The sequence below is a fragment of the Corella eumyota genome, chromosome 7 (assembly GCF_963082875.1).
Source record: "Corella eumyota chromosome 7, kaCorEumy4.1, whole genome shotgun sequence".
Classification (NCBI taxonomy): Eukaryota; Metazoa; Chordata; class Ascidiacea; order Phlebobranchia; family Corellidae; genus Corella; species Corella eumyota.
Window position 1 is genome coordinate 5,778,043 of NC_137496.1, and position 17,145 is coordinate 5,795,187.

Below are 17,145 nucleotides of genomic sequence, written 5' to 3' on the forward strand. Positions count from 1 at the left end.
ACTACAACGCTTTTTCGCACTAGTATATTTGTGTAGAAAACCTACAAAGCACAACGTAACGTGATGCTAATTTTGTTGTAAGCCTCTCACGATCTGACTTGTTATAGACTTAAGCTGTAAAACAACTACTCTCTACCTTGGCTTTTGCTATTTCGATAATACAGAGAGCTGTAGTTTAATTATTAATGCCATGTCGGGCAATAGGCATATATTATTCAGAGCGAACCTTTTAACGGTGTTAATTGATCGGTAGAAATAAGATAAGCCGCTTTAAATAGGTTTATAAAGCAAAGTAAATACGGTATTCGGTTATGCGGTATCTTTTTAAAAGCAAACCTTTTTCTGTAAGCCAAGTTACACTAGGATTACAAAAAAGGTTAGTTTCATATATTCTTTCCTAAAAAATATATTCAAGTTTTTACTTTAAAATACAGTAGTAGACTGTTTTAATCAGTATATACCGCCAATACTTCGATTCAAACCCAGCGGGTCGGCGTATGTTTTAATTATGTATTTTTCTCTCTTTATACGAGTTTCCCCTGAGAACTTTAATCTATTGAAACGTCAATTCCGTAGAAGTCTTCATTAAAATATAATTATTGAGAAAATCGACATTGCATGCTATTAAGTTGGCAGCGTGATGTAGTATTTAAAAACACTTGGCTTAACTACGCGAGGTCATTTGTTTGATCTCCACTGCTCTCATGATAAATTGCCTTTGGGTCAGGCGCTATATAAACTACTGCTGAGCCACCACTAAATCGAAAAGTACCAGACAATTACTTACTATTATATCCCAAACAGACAAAGGCAACGTGGGTAGGAGTAACTAACTCTACGTTTCTGTTACGTTTATGCTACCAATATCTTATGTTTTTACTTATTCATAAAACCATGTTACTTTTTACTATTTTAATACAGTCGAAAAAAGCGTGAAGAACGAAACATAACACGAGAAATATTGATAAAAGTAAAAATATGCAAAAAAGTTATACGAGTGTTTATACAATTCGCAACAAAATCTTGGCTACAAAAAGTATTAAAAAAGCTTGCTTTATATTTTCTAATAGGACAATAAAATAATGTATTTTAGTAATCATATTCTACGCATATTCGAAAAAAGATAAATAAAAACGATAACGACAGATTTATTAATAAGAATATATTAGGATGCGAAGAAAATGTAAAAAAATATTTTTAAATTAAACAAACCAATTTTAAATTGAGCAAAAATTAAAAAAGATGAATAGTTTTTACCGCTCTGACCACCAGGCTATTTTAATTTTTCCAAATTAGAAATTATATAATCAAATTGATTGGAAAAATAGTCAATTAAATATTAAAAATATAGAGTCAACACTGCTATAACAAGGAATCGGAAAACAATATTTGCACGATGTGATAATCTCGTTAAAACTAATTTAAAATTAGGCTGCAAAATAAGATACAGTTTTATTTTACAAGTGGCTACACTAAAACAAGAGTTATAACCAAAAAACAGTTTATTCACTCTAGCTAAATTTAGATATTTAGGGAGTTAAACAAGGGTTAATAAACATAGAAGGGGGTAAAGGGGGGTTTGGTAATAAACTTAAATTATTGCAAACTATTTTTTTATCAGATATACAATGTTTTGGTTACAACTCCTGCTTTATTATGGCGCGTGTTACAGCAACAAACCACATCGAATTTAAACATGCAACCTGAAAAAGTGCGACAATCTGGCTGTACGTGACGTAATATTACCTACTAGCAGATTAGGGTAAACTCGACAGTTCAAAAATTCGCGAAATAACAAAACATGGCGACCCGTTAAAACATCCAATAACGGTTATTCGTTAAAGCAACTTTTGCATTGAAACACACGTTACAGCTGTCGACACAAATTTTTCTAGGGAAACACTTGATCAAATTTTGCTCTCCGCTAACTGCTTCGTATCTTGCTTGTGATTGGCTGTGATATTATTAGCCACTTGCTTTTTTGGCGACGGTGCGTTGGTCGTAGCCTTTATCACTTGGGTTTGATGGTTCTTAGTGTTATTGTTTGGCGTGCCTCCGGTCGGCGAACTAGGCGACGAACTTACGGCATCTAGCGGCAGGGTTTTCAAGGTTTCCAACCGCTTGTGGCGGTAGAGTTCGTAGTGGACTTCGGCTGTGACCTCTTTTAAATCTTGAAGATGGGTTCTGGAAATTGGACATTAAAACAATTAAAAACTGAGTTTACATGTAAGGACATAATAATAAAAACAGTAAATTTACATATACACTATTTAAATACACAATCCCTGTGATTTAAAATTTCACTATCAACGTTTTGATATATTTTTAGGGTAATAGTTTTCTCTAAAGGGTGTGCTCTTTAAACGGGGTTGAGCTATCTCTAAACAACCGGCTCAAGAAAAAACAGTGCCGCATTAGTGCGGCTTAAACCCTAAACCTTTTGGCTCATAGTCCGATACCATACATACGTACATAATGGAGCTAGATGGACGATATATAATACGTAAGCCAGTGTCCAACTTATAGGTCCACAAAATACATAAAACTGCCGTTTGTGGTGTGCAAAAAGTATTGTGGGCAAATATAAGTTAACAGTTGTGACCATATTACGACAACTAAAATTTCAACCGTATAGATGGCTATCGACTATTAATATAATGTGCATTGTGTAAGATGACGTCTTGGTCTATAATTTAATCATTCAATCACTGTCAGAAACCCATAAAATTAAGAGACCGCGCTCTAGACAGCGAAACGTTAATTACGTGTTTGAAATATTTTAATACGCAATAACATATGTAATATATAATTAACTTATAGCTTACAGTTTGAAACAGTAAAGTAATATGTCTGTAAATCGAAGCATTTTTATAAAAATTGTAATGGTAAGATGTTATATATTTAATACACATATTAAACAATTATAAATGAGAATTTAATCAAATTCCTTATATAACCCTTATTTAGAATCAATTGTAGTACGTCATTTAAATACTGATAATGCGTATTCGAAATTATCTTACGTAAGAAGATGGGGTAATGGAATTTTTTTAATATTAATCAAATGATAATGACAACTATTATCGTCATTTAAACGATTTCCTTATAATAAAGGTTTGCCGTATTTCTTATGTGTACGCTAATAACTAAAAACGACAATTTAGCAATTTTCATTCTATTAAAAAACACGCGAAAAGCAATTTTTGTTCTAAACAACTCGGTAGGCACTTTTTTGTATTGACCTAGTCATGACACAATTTAAATATTAAAAAAAACGACAACTAAGCTGTGGTGAGCTTTGAACCTGAAGCGTTTCGGACCGTATTTTGATGCCAGAAACAGTAAGCTTTAAGGATAACTAATCAATAGCCCGTTCTACAGTTGGCAATTTAATTGTCGTAATATGGTCGCAACTCGCAACTGATATTTGCCTGCGCACCACAAACGGTAGTTTTATTTATTTTGCAGGCCTATAAATTGAACATTAATATCTATATATCGTCCACTAATCTCCATTATTTCTAGATTACATATAGATATAGTTGTCAGGCCTTTCTGCAAGCTGTTAATGAACTCTTACCTAATAATCATGTCACGAAGGTGTATAAATTCGCAATGGGCTTCGTTTTCTACTTCAACCACTCCCCAAAGAGTTTTACGACCGAGTAAGTTTTTCCCGTTCACTTGATGGTGAACTGTCGATCCTACCACGGCAAACGGCAAGCGGCTCTAAAACGAAAAATGCAAAATTGAAAAAATATGACGTCACTATTTAAAAAATAATATTAAGACCAATAACAGCTAATTATCCAAGTTTATATAGCACATTAGTGTAAGGAATATAGCCAGAACAAATTGGTATTCGCCAATATTACTAAAACCCACTTGACCAAAAATTTCGAAAACAACATTTTTTCGAAAATTGAAGGCCATTTTCCAAGAAAGGGGTAAGGATAAGAAGGGGTTAATGAAAAATGTGTTATTGTCAGTAAAAGGAAATTTTCGGAAATATAGTACCGGCAGGTGGTGTAGTGATAAGAACACTTGCTCACCACACATAAGGTCATGAGGTCAATCCCCACTGATCTCATGCTGTAGCGCCCTTGAGTAAGGCGCTATAAACGAGCCAGAACTTAATTAGCAGCATATAGTTATCGGGCAATTATAATCTATATATTATCCCAAACTGCCACAGGCAACTCGAGACTTTCCCACATCGAGGATAAAGATATATACAATAAAGAAAAAAAAATAGTTTTGCTTAAATGTCTATTCGGTAAAACAGTCTTCAATAATATGACAGTAATTTGATAAATACAGAGCCTTAAATACATGTTATCTATTATAATACTTATATATTTTAACCCCCTGTTTTTAAAAAGCGGTATATATTTATTTGTATCGGTTTCAAACCAAATTTTAATTAATAAAAACAAATTAATTTTGAACCTGTATTTTGTTTAAGGTAATATAACGAATATAATATAGATTACTACAATACATTCTTTTCAAATGTACGGACTTTATATATTATCCACGTCAAATTATATACTAGTAATAGCATATTAGGTGAACAGGGTGTTATTACGTTTACGTAAGTGTAAAAATTTTAAAAGCATTTGGTGTTATACAATACCCATTCATTGAGAAAAAGATAATAAAATTTTGACATTTTTTTTTCTGTAAACCCTCTTTAAATTTTATTTTTTTGCTCAAAATTTTCTAAATTAAAAACCCTATTTTTTTCGCTTTCAAGAAACCTTTTTAATATGGAAAAGTCCATATACTAAGTTTCCAATACATATTTTCCATTTTTTTTAACGCCAGTCGCCCAATAAGCTTTAAACCACGCAAATGTAAATACTGTTACAGCACAGAAGCTTTTGTAAAAGTGCGAAGTCCAATGCTAACCACGCTACTAGTTATGATATACCATAACACTATGTACATAAACTTGGTGTTTTTATATTACCTTAAGATGAAAGGTTTTATAAATTTGTTTTTAAAGGGTGTGCTGTTGTGTCGTGTTTAAGCCATTCGTAAACGACGGGCTCAAAGGTGAATAGTGTGGTGTTGGTGTGGCTCGAACCCAAAACCTTTCGGCTCGTAATTTGATTACTTTTTTAGTGTTTTTTACGTTTTTTTTGTTAAAATTTTTACTGTTACTAATTAAACTTCATTGAATTTATTTAATTGTTTTGACCTGTAAGATTAGATTTCGTTTGATTTCTTCCTCGTCGTTATCCGAGTTATCAACGTCAGGATAAACTCGAATGTTGTTCTTAATCAAATCAGCTTGAATCTAAAAATTTTAAAAATTACAAATTAAAAATTTATTACAGTTCTTGAACATAAAATAATAATTTTAAAAAAATATAAAAAAGAAAAATCGTTTTCTACGAGCACGTTTATCGTATCGTGCTATACAAATGCGATAATCGTACGTGCTTGCAAAATTGCTCGTTGCTATGACAACTACTTTACTTCTAATACTTAATTTACCACTTTTTGAGGGGTGTTTTAACTTACTCTTTGTTTAAATGCTTTTCGTTCGTCAAGGGTTAACGAGTCAGATTTTGCAATCACAGGAATCACATTTACTATCTCCGTCAACCTCTTTATCGCTTCGATATCAACTGGTCTCAAACTTTGAAAAAAAAATAAAAAAATGTTAAAATAATTTTTTTAAATTAAATGTTGGATAAAAAAAAATGTGAGTTCTTTAAATAAAACTAATAGCCAGCCCTACGATTGAGATTTTAATTAATGTAATATAATTGCAATTTTCAACTGATGTATGTCTACAATAATTTACCCGCGCACCAAAAAACAGCAGTTTTATTTATTTTGCAGGGCTATTAATTAAACATACGTTTATATATCATTTACTTAAATGATTAGTTCCGAAATTTAGAAATTTTTAATTTAGTTCCGTAATTTAGGGACTTTTAATTTAAAAAAATGCTTTCTTTATTTTGTTTTAAATTTTTTTCGTTAACAACAACATGTTATTATAAAGTAATATTAAATTGTTTTTCTATGTTTGATAGCAATAAATTTGCGATTTAAATTTTGTTTGGTTTATATATCATAGTTCAAATACAATCGAACAACTTTTTAAATTTTTGTACAAATTTTCTTAAAAAGACGAGTTGTGGAATGAAATTGATTTTGGCAGACACCACCACATTTCCGGCAATTGTAATTAAAAATAGAAGGGCCACGTGACCAGTTGATTTTTTTCGAAAAAAAACGACAAAGTAATAAAAAACAAATCAAATTTTAAATTTCAAAATTAGTATAAAATTCTTAAATCTTACGAATGACCAGATGGAGGAATAAAATAAATACAGCAATGCACTCGGGTGTCTGGAATTCTCTTTCTTCTTTTGATCGAGATTTCTTCGTTAAGATATTTCTCGTATTGGTCATTAATGTGTTGCATAATAGGCTGCCAGCTGAAATTTTAAACAAATGTTATAGTTTTAAACCCAGGCAGTGTTACTTTTTTTAAAAACCTCCTAACACGCTGTAGCGACTAATATTTTTTTGTATATATATTTATCCTCGATGTGGGAAGGTCGAATGTGCGACCTAAATATAGAGTAATACAGTTACTCCGACCCAGTCTTGAATTGCCTTTAGAGCAGTTTGGGATGTTATATAGATTATAATTGCCCGGTAATTAAGCTGCTAATTAAGTACTGGCTCAGCAGGAATTAACACCGTTTATAGCGCCTTACTCGAGTGCGCTACAGCATGAGAGCAGTGGGGATTAAACCCACACCCTCATGTTTAGTGTAGCAAGTGTTCTTACCACTACACTACGCTGCCGGTTTGTGTCCATCATAATTACCAACCACGGACGGCAGTTTTTCTTTAAAGGCCTTTAAATTAAACATACATTTTCCACTAAAGTTTCGTTATATATAGACTGAGGTATTAATAATATTGTTCAATATAAATAGCAAATAAGCGCAAAGTTTGGCATTTTTTTTAGTTAAACTTTGCTATTTCAACATCAGTGACGTCACACCTTTGATTCAGCAATATTTATAATTACAAATTGTTAAAAAAGTTACGCTATAAACTATGGCTGTTCGTAGTTTCAAGGGCTTGTTTTTAAAGTGCTTTTAAGCGATGTATATACCTTTAAAATATATGTTAATTGTCTATTTTGTTAAATATAAAAGTTTTAACCTAGAAAATCAACAAAAAAGTTTAACTTTTACCAGTTGCTGTTGTCCACGTGATCTCCGAAGCCTGGCGTATCAGTAACTGTGAGTTGCAGCCTTATTCCTTTTTCCTCAATCACTAACGTAAAAAATAACAATTTTTTGTTTTTATTTTTTTTTCAATTTTTTGTTTTTTTATTATCCTTAATGTGAAAAAATGAATATAAAGCCTTTATACATTGGATAACATCAGTTACTCCAACCCAGACTTTGGTAGTTTGGAATATATATTTTTTTTTTTTTGTATATCTTTACCCTCGATGTGGGAAAGTCGAATGCGCGACTTAAACATAGAGTAACATAAGTTACTCCGACCCAGTCTCGAGTTGCCTGTGGCAGTTTGATATATTATAAAGACTATAATTGCCCGGTAATTATGCTGCTGATTAAGTGCTGGCTCAGCAGGAGTTCATACCGTTTATAGCGCCTTACTCAAGGGCGCTACAGCATGAAATCAGTGGGGATTGAACCCAGGACCTCATGTGTTGTGTAGCAAGAGTTCTTACCACTACACCACGCTGCCGGTCCACTACACCACGCTGCCGGTGAATATTATAGAATATACGTGTCCGATAACTAAACTGCTGATTGATTTTTGTCTTAGCAGGATTTTAAACAGTTTATCGCGGATTATTTAAGGAAGCTACATCATGAAAACAGTGGGGTTCAAACCAAAGATCTTATGTAGAGTAGCCAAGTGCTCTAACCACTACACCACGCTACAGGTCTCATAAAATTCCGTGCGAAAAAAAAATATTAACTAAATTTTACCATGACTGATCGATTTGATTTCTATGGTTTTCGGCGTTGAGTATTCTTCGGGCTGGCATGACCTCCTGCTAACCTTCGATTTGAACAATGTATTCACTAACGTTGACTTTCCAAGCCCCGCGCTACCTGTTAAAACAGTTTTGTTATTACTCAAGTGTTTCGGATAGTCGTAATATAATTTTAAAATATTTTTAGAGTGTTATAACAGCCTTAAATTTTGTGACTGATTCCCATTTTTTGTATAATCACATCCTTGATGTAAGGTCGGCGACTTTAAGACCATAACATAAAGAAACATTTGTTACCCTAGTCTCGAGTTGCTTTTGGTATGTTTAAATATTATTCGGAACTTTTTTTTTAAATATAACCTATCAAGTAAATTTGTGCTCACCAGAAGTGTGTACTGTTTATAGCATACCTTTAGGAGCGCTATGAAAAGGAAGCCTTGGTAATTAAACCAATGACCTTATGCACATATATTTCTTATAAACATATATGCAACAAATATACAACAAGTAGGCATTTCATAAAAGCGGCAAATTATTAATCTATACACAACGTCTTATTTAAATGGGCTCTCTAATGTTAATGATTTGTTAATTATATATAAGCAAAATGCATTATTTAAAATAATTATAGACTATAGTTTTTTTGTTAATTATATATAAGCAAAATGCATTATTTAAAATAATTATAGACTATAGTTCGTAAAGGCTTTTAAAATTCCACCAGGGCACATATGTTACTATTAAAATTAAATTACGTTCTTTATTTATTTTAATTAAACTAACGCATTTTAAACCTGTAAGACATAAGGTTTTGTAAAATATATATATTTATATATTACACAATTTAGTCGGTTGCCTGTCTCATGGGCTGCATTATAATTGTTGTAATATTGTCGCAACTAATATATGCCCGTGATTATTTTCCTGCGCACCACAAACGGCAGTTTTTTTTAATTATAAAGCGCTTTAAATCAGATAAGCTATGCAAATATACAATATCGTCCACAAAGTTACATTATAGTACAGTAATAAGTTATATACTAATGTTACGTAGGCTCAAGGCCCGTTTGGTTTCCCTTAACGTTGTAATACGTTGCCGCAAATCGCTTAAATAAACATCATTTAAAACGTGTGGCCTTCTTAAAACGGGCAGAGAAAAATCGTTTGTAGGTTTCGGTATATTTTGTTTGCTCAAACAAAACACTTTAAAACTATTTAGCGTGGTATTTTAACGCCATTTCCTTTAGCAGGATAACGCACTGACACTCTTTTTCTAAATGTTTTTTTAAAACGGTATATTTTTGCATTTAAAAAATAATCTGAAAAATAACTTGAAAAGTCGATCACTTTATTAAAAAGAGCTAGGGTTAAAAAAAACGCTACTCATTTAAAATCAAAAATCGCATATACAATAAAAAAACAATATTAAAACAAACCTTAATTTGATATTTAAAATATATCCCAGAATAACAATATACCGTTATTCACATTAAATACACCGGGTCCAATACCACGAAAAATGCAACCTACAAATTTAATGTAGTATACCTATTACATTACGCCGAAAATAACCGCAATTTTGGTTAGGTTTAAAATGTCAACGACTTTCAGGTAAGCTGTTTTATAACAAATAAACTTTTTGTACGCGTTGGTTTATCATAACAATGGTTGCTAATTGTAAAAAATGAATACATCAATAAAAGGCATTTCTATATACATTTTAATAGTTTAATGTTTTTTTTATAGATTTTTAGATGACATTACATAAATAGATATTAAAATATCAACGCCCCCCCTCCCCCGCAAAAAAAATTAAAAAACATCAAAGCAAAATCTACATTTATTAGTTTCAAATATTTTCAAATTTTAGGTGTTTAGTTTAATTTAACTTACCCACTACCATGACGTTGAACTCAAAACCTTGTCGTAAGGCCTTTATTCTTATTTGTTCAGTTAGTGTGTCGATACCTACATATCCTTCTAACTGTGTCTTAGTCATATTTAAACGATTTTGCTTGCCTTATAATACCGAAATTAGCCTGATAAAAGAGAAACAGTAGTATTCAGATATATATTTTATAACTTTACTAGCCGTAGAAAAATTTGATTCCACTATAAAACCTTAATGATACAGTTGGCATTATAATTTATAAAAAACACTTTACTTAAAATAAAACTATGCAAAAACGCGTTGCCTATATGGGTGCGCCAGTGTTAACCTATATTAAATAACCTACTGGTCATACATCGGTCCAGAATTAGTACAGTAGGCTATTGTGCTAAAGTAAACAAATTTATGATGGTCAGTTTGTCAGTAGCCCTCGGTAAGTAAATACACAACTCGCCTTTTTAGACTGGGAGGCACTTTATTTCGATTCGCTTAACCATAATATTATTACAGTAACATAGAAGTATTTCCGCTCTGACATTTATAAATTTAATAATTCCATTCTTCAAGGCTAGGTAGTTAAAAGCGGTCGTTTTCGAGACATTTTTAAAAGGGTGTTTGGAAAGGGTTTACTTTATTTATTTACAAACCTCTAAAGGCTCGTTTCACATATCAGTCATAACTTTTGTTTGTTTACGTAACTCCTGCGTAACTGACTTCACCCTCAAAATGCAATATTCCAACGTTGCCTTTTAAAACAACACTATTTAAAAACAAATTTAGGGCCTTTTCTTCACGAATATGTCAATACAATTTCTAACTTGTTCTACACATCATTTTCTGTCTGACTACGCTGCAAACCCTTCCACATACCAGTTTAGCAGGAAATAAATGCTTCCTGCTGTTTCAATACTCATGTCATAACACTTGTATTGAAAATAAGAGAGAGAAAATTTCACATTACACATCACCACACGAATAAGTATATCCGGCACTTTAAGTAACTTGAGACTGGATTATGTCATGCCGATACAACCTTTTCACAAGTAGTTACCGGTAGAAATCCAAACTACCCTAAGTTTTAAATTATCTATTTTGTTAGGTTAAAAGTAATGGTACTACGTTTTTACAGCGCCTACCAACTCGGAAGAATTGAAATAGTCATTTGTCAAAGTACTTATACCCACTTAACATATCTTTCTTTAAACCTGTTACGAAAACTTACATAAACTACCTCATTTTTATTTATACATGTGTCAACCTAGTTTTGAATATGTCAAATAAATATCCCTTGACTTTCAAAAAAGTGATTTACAAGTTGAAAACAAATGACTGATCCCTTGCACCTGTTGAAAAAGTCCATAAAATACGTATAACTAACATAGGTTGCTTTGTAATATAATGCGGGACGCGTATAATAATCATTCAAAAAATTGTATTTTACCTTAGGCGATTTGCTTCTCGAATTCTGTCATCAACCATTTACTACAAATTGCCGAAATCTATACAAATTGGACGACCGTAGTAATTGTCTTCGCTTTGTTTTATTGAAAAAGCACTTTGCTGGCAGCGCAAGACCGTGTACTATTATTAGAACTGCACTTGTATTAAACTAAAAACACTTTATTTCAAATGCCAAGTACATATCAATTTATATGTACGACAACAGGCTCTGGTAAGTACCCTTGAAACACCTTTCTCTTTAAGTAACTAAATAATTAGAAACAAGGGATCTAATAACTATATAAGTAAGGTAATGTAAGACTTGCTTGTAATTTAAAGTCCTTACTGATTTTTGTTTTTTAACAATTTTTTAAAATATATATTTATAGACTCTTACCCTTACTTTATATTACTATAAAAACCGTAAACTAAAAGTGACCCAACTAAACTAAATATCTGAAGAACCTTAGATGTCTTCTAAGTTAATGTGTTATGTTTAAATGAAACTACCTTCTTACGCCCACCCACAAATATAACGACCCAGCCACACTTTTAGTTCGGTAAATAGATAGGTAATTTTCAGATTATCCCTAATTTTCTAATTTCGGAAACTTTAGGCAGAACAGAAAAATATTTAAACAACTGGCATACCATAACTAAATACGTCTCATAATTTAACAGTATCAGTCTAGCAGTTACAAACAATATGCCAGGACAAAGGATTATGTTTAAATCCCAATGGACAAACAACGCATAGTTCAAATTCAGAAAAATGTTCGTCTAGCCGTCCGTATACGGTTTCAAATTACAGCTTTATAAATTATGCATTACTTCACATTTCTCGTTCCAAAACACACTATTTGTGGAATACAGTAAGCCTGCCGCTAAGAATCAACAATACCATGGTAATACTGTGTTTCTCTAAAACGATTGTATTGCTATGCATCATACTATCGAATTTTCTTTGTAATATTACTGGTAGAGCAGTAAATTTGATTTAGATAAGCAGCACAAACCTAAGGGTGTTCAATCTTACACTGCGCCCTGCATTTATTTACACAGCCTGTTCTTAGTAGGTTACTTATGTGCATTAACAAACAGCGCTAATCGGTGATTGACATAATAGTCGTGATCACAACACAGCAATCTCTTTTTATATTGCAACTCAGCTAAAACTTGCCAAAACACATAGCTTTCGAAATGTGAAATTAATTAAAAAGGGGAAGGGAATTACGTGCATGTAGTGCGACTTCCTTTTACCAGGAATTTGTGATGCCACCTTTCGTTTTCTAGCACTGTCGGGACTAGCAACTGCCAGTCGGCTAAGCCTTGTTTACTATAGGCAACCGCGGTTGTCTTAATCTATTTCATAAAAAGGGCGTTGTGGTTTTTGATAGGAAAACAACAGATTAAAAACCACTTAATTAATCTAACTTTCAGTTACTGCAATTGCATAATCATTAGGATTTTGTAGGGCTAAAAAGTATTTGGTAGACGCATTTGCAACTAATTAATTATCATTCCGTGCGTCTTTTTTTGCAAAAGTCAAATAAAATATTCTAGATATTTTTTTGCAGATTGCACATTTAAAATTATCATACCAACATGGTTTACATTACAAAAAAATTGCAATTAAAAATAAGTTCAAAAATCATATTTAATTGCGGGGTATGGTGGAACTTTAAATTATTAAAATATGTGTAAACATTTCTTTACTACTTGCATTGCATTCATTTTTTATAAGCCAACTTAACGGATAACTCTATAAGTAAATACTATTTTGCTTTTTAGGAATAAAAATAGGGGTAATCACTGAAGCAGTTACCCCTTGATAGACGTGATATTCATATACCTATATCTCGTTTTTAACCTACAGCGCCAAACATGGACAACGATCCGCTAAATTGGATAAAAAAAAACATTTTTAAATGTTGCTACTTGCATTACATTACATTATAAACCCGACTACAAATTACGGATATGATATTACATACGTTACACTAGTTAAACATAAAAATACGTTGTTAGATAAAATACTCCGTTAACATGTACTAACTTATAGAAGCTTGCTATAAAAGAACCTTCCGTAATAAACTAAGACAGTTTTACGGCCGAATCTTTCCACATATTGCTCGACATGCTTTTAATAACGTTACACTCCTAAAGAATGTATGTCCCGCTGCGGTATTATCAATTGTTTTTAGCTGACTAAGCTAAGAAAATCTGACAGCTTTTGTTTATGCTTAAGTGACATGACTGTATTGTCGCTTGCCTTGCTGAATATTGATTTTGTTAAGCTGACTGGCTGTACTTTATTTTGCAGCGCACAAATTATTCCAGGGAACCTCCTTAATCTTTAAACTGCCTGGTTTATAGGCTTCTCTAAACAACAAATGCCAAGTTTTTTTGACAGACAGGCTACAAAAACTCAAGTTAAAACTTTCTGACATGAACACGTGTGAAAGATTAATAAACAAAGGCATAGTGCTATAAATGCCAATACACACGAGACGAGATTTTGATTTATAGCTTGTAAAAAGCTCAAGCAACAAGTGAGTAGTTTTATGTAGCGCAGGCTGAGAGCGCAAGGTACTACGCCTACGGATCGTTTCCGCTTGGCTAAATCGCGTGTGTGCACGCGCAATAAGAGGTTTTGGTTACATACGCGTGCATATACAACCCTACTATGACTTAATAACTTGGGTAACTAAAGTTTTTTTGTTTTAGGATGCCTTCTTTCAAGAATGCTTTCAAGAATGCTTAGGATGCCTTCTTTGCAACATAGGTTAACTAATTGCGTGATGGGAAAGCGTTTTTCCGCCCAGGAAAACACTATTTGTATAGCAGTTGGCAGCTTGATGCCGTATGGCAATTGTTTTTAGCCCTTAATTCGATGTTTCGGGTACCTAAAAAAAATTCCAGATCGTATGGTTTAAATTTTTTATATAAGAATTTATTCTCGATGTGGAAAGGTCGAATGCGCTACCTAAACATAGAGTAACATCAGTTACTCCGACCCAGTCTAAAGTAGCCATTAGCAGTTTTGGATATTATATAGATTATAATTGCCCGTAATTATGCTGCTGATTAAGTGCTGGCTTGGCAGGAGTTCATACCGTTTATAGCGCTTTACTCAAGGGCGCTACAGCATGAGGGCAAGGAAGATTGAACCCAAAACCCTATGGTGGTGTAGCAAGTATTTCTGACCACTGCACCACGCTGCCGGTTTATCGAATGGAACGAACAACTGACTCTTCCCATACCAAATACATATGTTTTTTGTTATCATGAAGTTTAAACATTAGAATTTGTTTTATTCTCGAACAAACCCTCATTGCATTTATTATAATACCATGGTTACAAAGCCTTACAAAATTTAACCGGCAACGTCAACAGCGTTAGTTTGGGACGACTTCTTTGCGATGCAAATTGCCATTATTCCACTAACGAAGAGGAAAACTGCACTAATCCAAGCCAGAAAGAACCCAAATTGAAAACTTGCTGACAACTGACCTGCTAAGCTTGAAAACGCAATCACTTGGATGACAGTAAAAAATGCAGTGCCAAGCGCAAAAAAGATACCTGTAGCAACATTTAAAGTTATGTTTGGTCCGGTAGTGTGGTATACCGGTCATGGCATCGGACTACAAAACGAGAAGTTTTGGGCATGTGCCTTACAAATCTCACACTATTTGGTATTCTGTCCCCGGCGTATACGGATAGCTTAATAACACGTTCCAAAGGCACACCAATTTCCAACAATTGTGTGACATTATCAATCTTTTAGTTTTAAAAGTCTACCCCTTTACCCTTGTTTTCTCTGTCTAATTCTTTAATTTAATTTAAGTTTACCTGCAATTATTTCACACGACCCGCCGATAATGCCCAACTTTCTTCCGACAGGTTTTTTCCTGAGATCAAACATTCGGTTGCGACTTGGAAGAGCTAGCAAGACCCATCCAAGAATAAAAGCAATTCGGAGTACGAACACATCAAGAATTTCACCTGATGGAACCCATGCTAAAATTTACAATATTGCATCTTTATCCTCGATGTTAAAGAGCCCTTACAGCCAAGCAATTAGTCTGCTTAATGGTTTTTGGCTCAGAAAAGTTAGTTTATATCATCTTATTTAGGGCGCTACGACATGGAAGCAGCAAGAATTAAATCAACGGCCTATGTTTTAGATCTAACTGTTTGTACTCCTTCATTACGTTGTCGACAAAAGGAAGTCTAACAAAAAATACATAATGACCAAAAACCACAATTTTCAGTAGTACGCGACAAACACTTTGTAAGCTTCAGAAACAAACTCCGCTTGGTTGTTATAGTGTGTTTGGTGGATTTGGCAAATCAAATGGATCGAGTTATAGTAAATGGATCGGATATATATTAAATAGATATTAAGTGGACTATATATGTATCAAAGATAAATTAAACCCTAACCCCAACCTTTTTACCCATTTAGATCACGACACATGCGACCCTTTCGACCCTTCGGTTCATTTAAACCATGCGGTCTGACACGTTATTTTCATTAGGTTAATTAAGTAATACTTTGCATGGGAAGACCAAGTTTTGTGTAAAAAATTACCCCTTTACCCAATTTTTGTTTCGAATCCGGTGCCCAATAATGAACCGGAAACTTTAGTCTAACTTCGAGCCGGTCGCGGAGAGCTCATTTTTAAGTAGCTATACCAGCTATAAACACTTTCTACTGTCTATATTTAAAAATAAAATTCGAAAATACTTACGGATTGGTGAACAAAAGATTCCAACACACATCGAATTCAAGCCTTTATATGCCGTAAAGCTGATTGAAAGGCTTGCTAGAAGGGACGTTGTGCTGCCGTGGGTATGTGACATTTTAACCCAAGGCAAACCGAATGAAATTGCTGAAGCAATGATCGCAACGAAAAAGAGAGCATGACCGATCTTTGGAATTAAAGTTGACCGATCCATTGCGCTTAAAACTAAAACATTTTTGTTTAGTAGTTGATAAAATTTGGACTAGGTTTTTTGATTGTTACAGGTAAGAGTAACTGTTGTAATACAAATACGATTGTTTCGTTGTAATGCTCCTAATACAAAGAATTTATTTTTTTTAACAATTTTACACAAAAAAAAGGTTTTTGTAAATCGAATGGAAAATGGTGTGCTGTTGTGACGAGTTTTGGCCTATCAGTCAACGCCGAGCTCAAAGGCCAATACTGTGGCGTTGACGCGGCTTGAACTCGAAACCTTTTAGCTTGTAGTTCGATGTTGTTTTTTTATTGAAGAAGGGTAAGCTGTTATTACGTGTTTAAGCTGTCCGTGAATCCCGGGCTCAAGGGTAAATAGTGTAGCAATGATGCAGCTCGAACCCGAAACCTTTCGGATCGTAATCCGCTGCCATGACCGCTTAACTACACTATCACCCAAGGCCTAAAAAATGTTTTTTTTTTTCATATCACGTTAAGGTGATAAGTTTTTATCTTTTTTATTGAGTAGGGGTGTAATATTTTGACGTGTTTGAGCTATCCGTGAAAGCCGGGCTCAAGGGCGAATAGTGTGGCAATGGTGCGACCCGAAACCAATGACCACTTAACCACACTAGCGGAAAAAAATGTTTCCATACCAATGTGAGCTCCTTGTCAGCATCTAGCGGATGCAAATGCTAACTATTCTTTAAAACAAAATATTCTCATTGCTTTTTTAATCTGTGAATAAATGTTGTACAAAAAAATCACAATTCGCAAATGGTAATAAATCACAGCTACTTGACAAGTGGAAAAAATAAAAAGCAAAATTAGAGTATTAA

The 17,145-nt window shown here is 33.3% G+C and overlaps 1 protein-coding gene across 1 annotated transcript; it reads right to left on the bottom strand.

Annotated features, from left to right (window-relative positions):
• Positions 1-910: 910 nt before the first annotated feature.
• Positions 911-13,715, bottom strand: LOC145760552 (septin-9-like). The gene is made up of 8 exons (XM_082574471.1): positions 9,908-13,715; positions 8,007-8,132; positions 7,233-7,314; positions 6,321-6,458; positions 5,530-5,647; positions 5,204-5,302; positions 3,581-3,729; positions 911-2,184 (listed from the first exon to the last, which is right to left on the bottom strand). The coding sequence occupies exons 1-8, from the start codon at positions 10,011-10,013 to the stop codon at positions 1,908-1,910; spliced, it is 1,095 nt and encodes a 364-aa protein (XP_082430597.1). The 5' UTR covers positions 10,014-13,715; the 3' UTR covers positions 911-1,907.
• Between the last annotated feature and the right edge of the window lie 3,430 nt (positions 13,716-17,145).

Excerpts from the sequence above, each read along its gene's own strand:
- LOC145760552 (XM_082574471.1), bottom strand. The coding sequence starts at position 10,013 with ATGACTAAGACACAGTTAGAAGGATATGTAGGTATCGACACACTAACT. Across the intron at positions 5,303-5,529 it reads GAAAAGCATTTAAACAAAGA|ATTCAAGCTGATTTGATTAA; the intron begins GTAAGTTAAAAC and ends TAAAATTTTTAG. Across the intron at positions 2,185-3,580 it reads CTTCGTGACATGATTATTAG|AACCCATCTTCAAGATTTAA; the intron begins GTAAGAGTTCAT and ends TCCAATTTCCAG.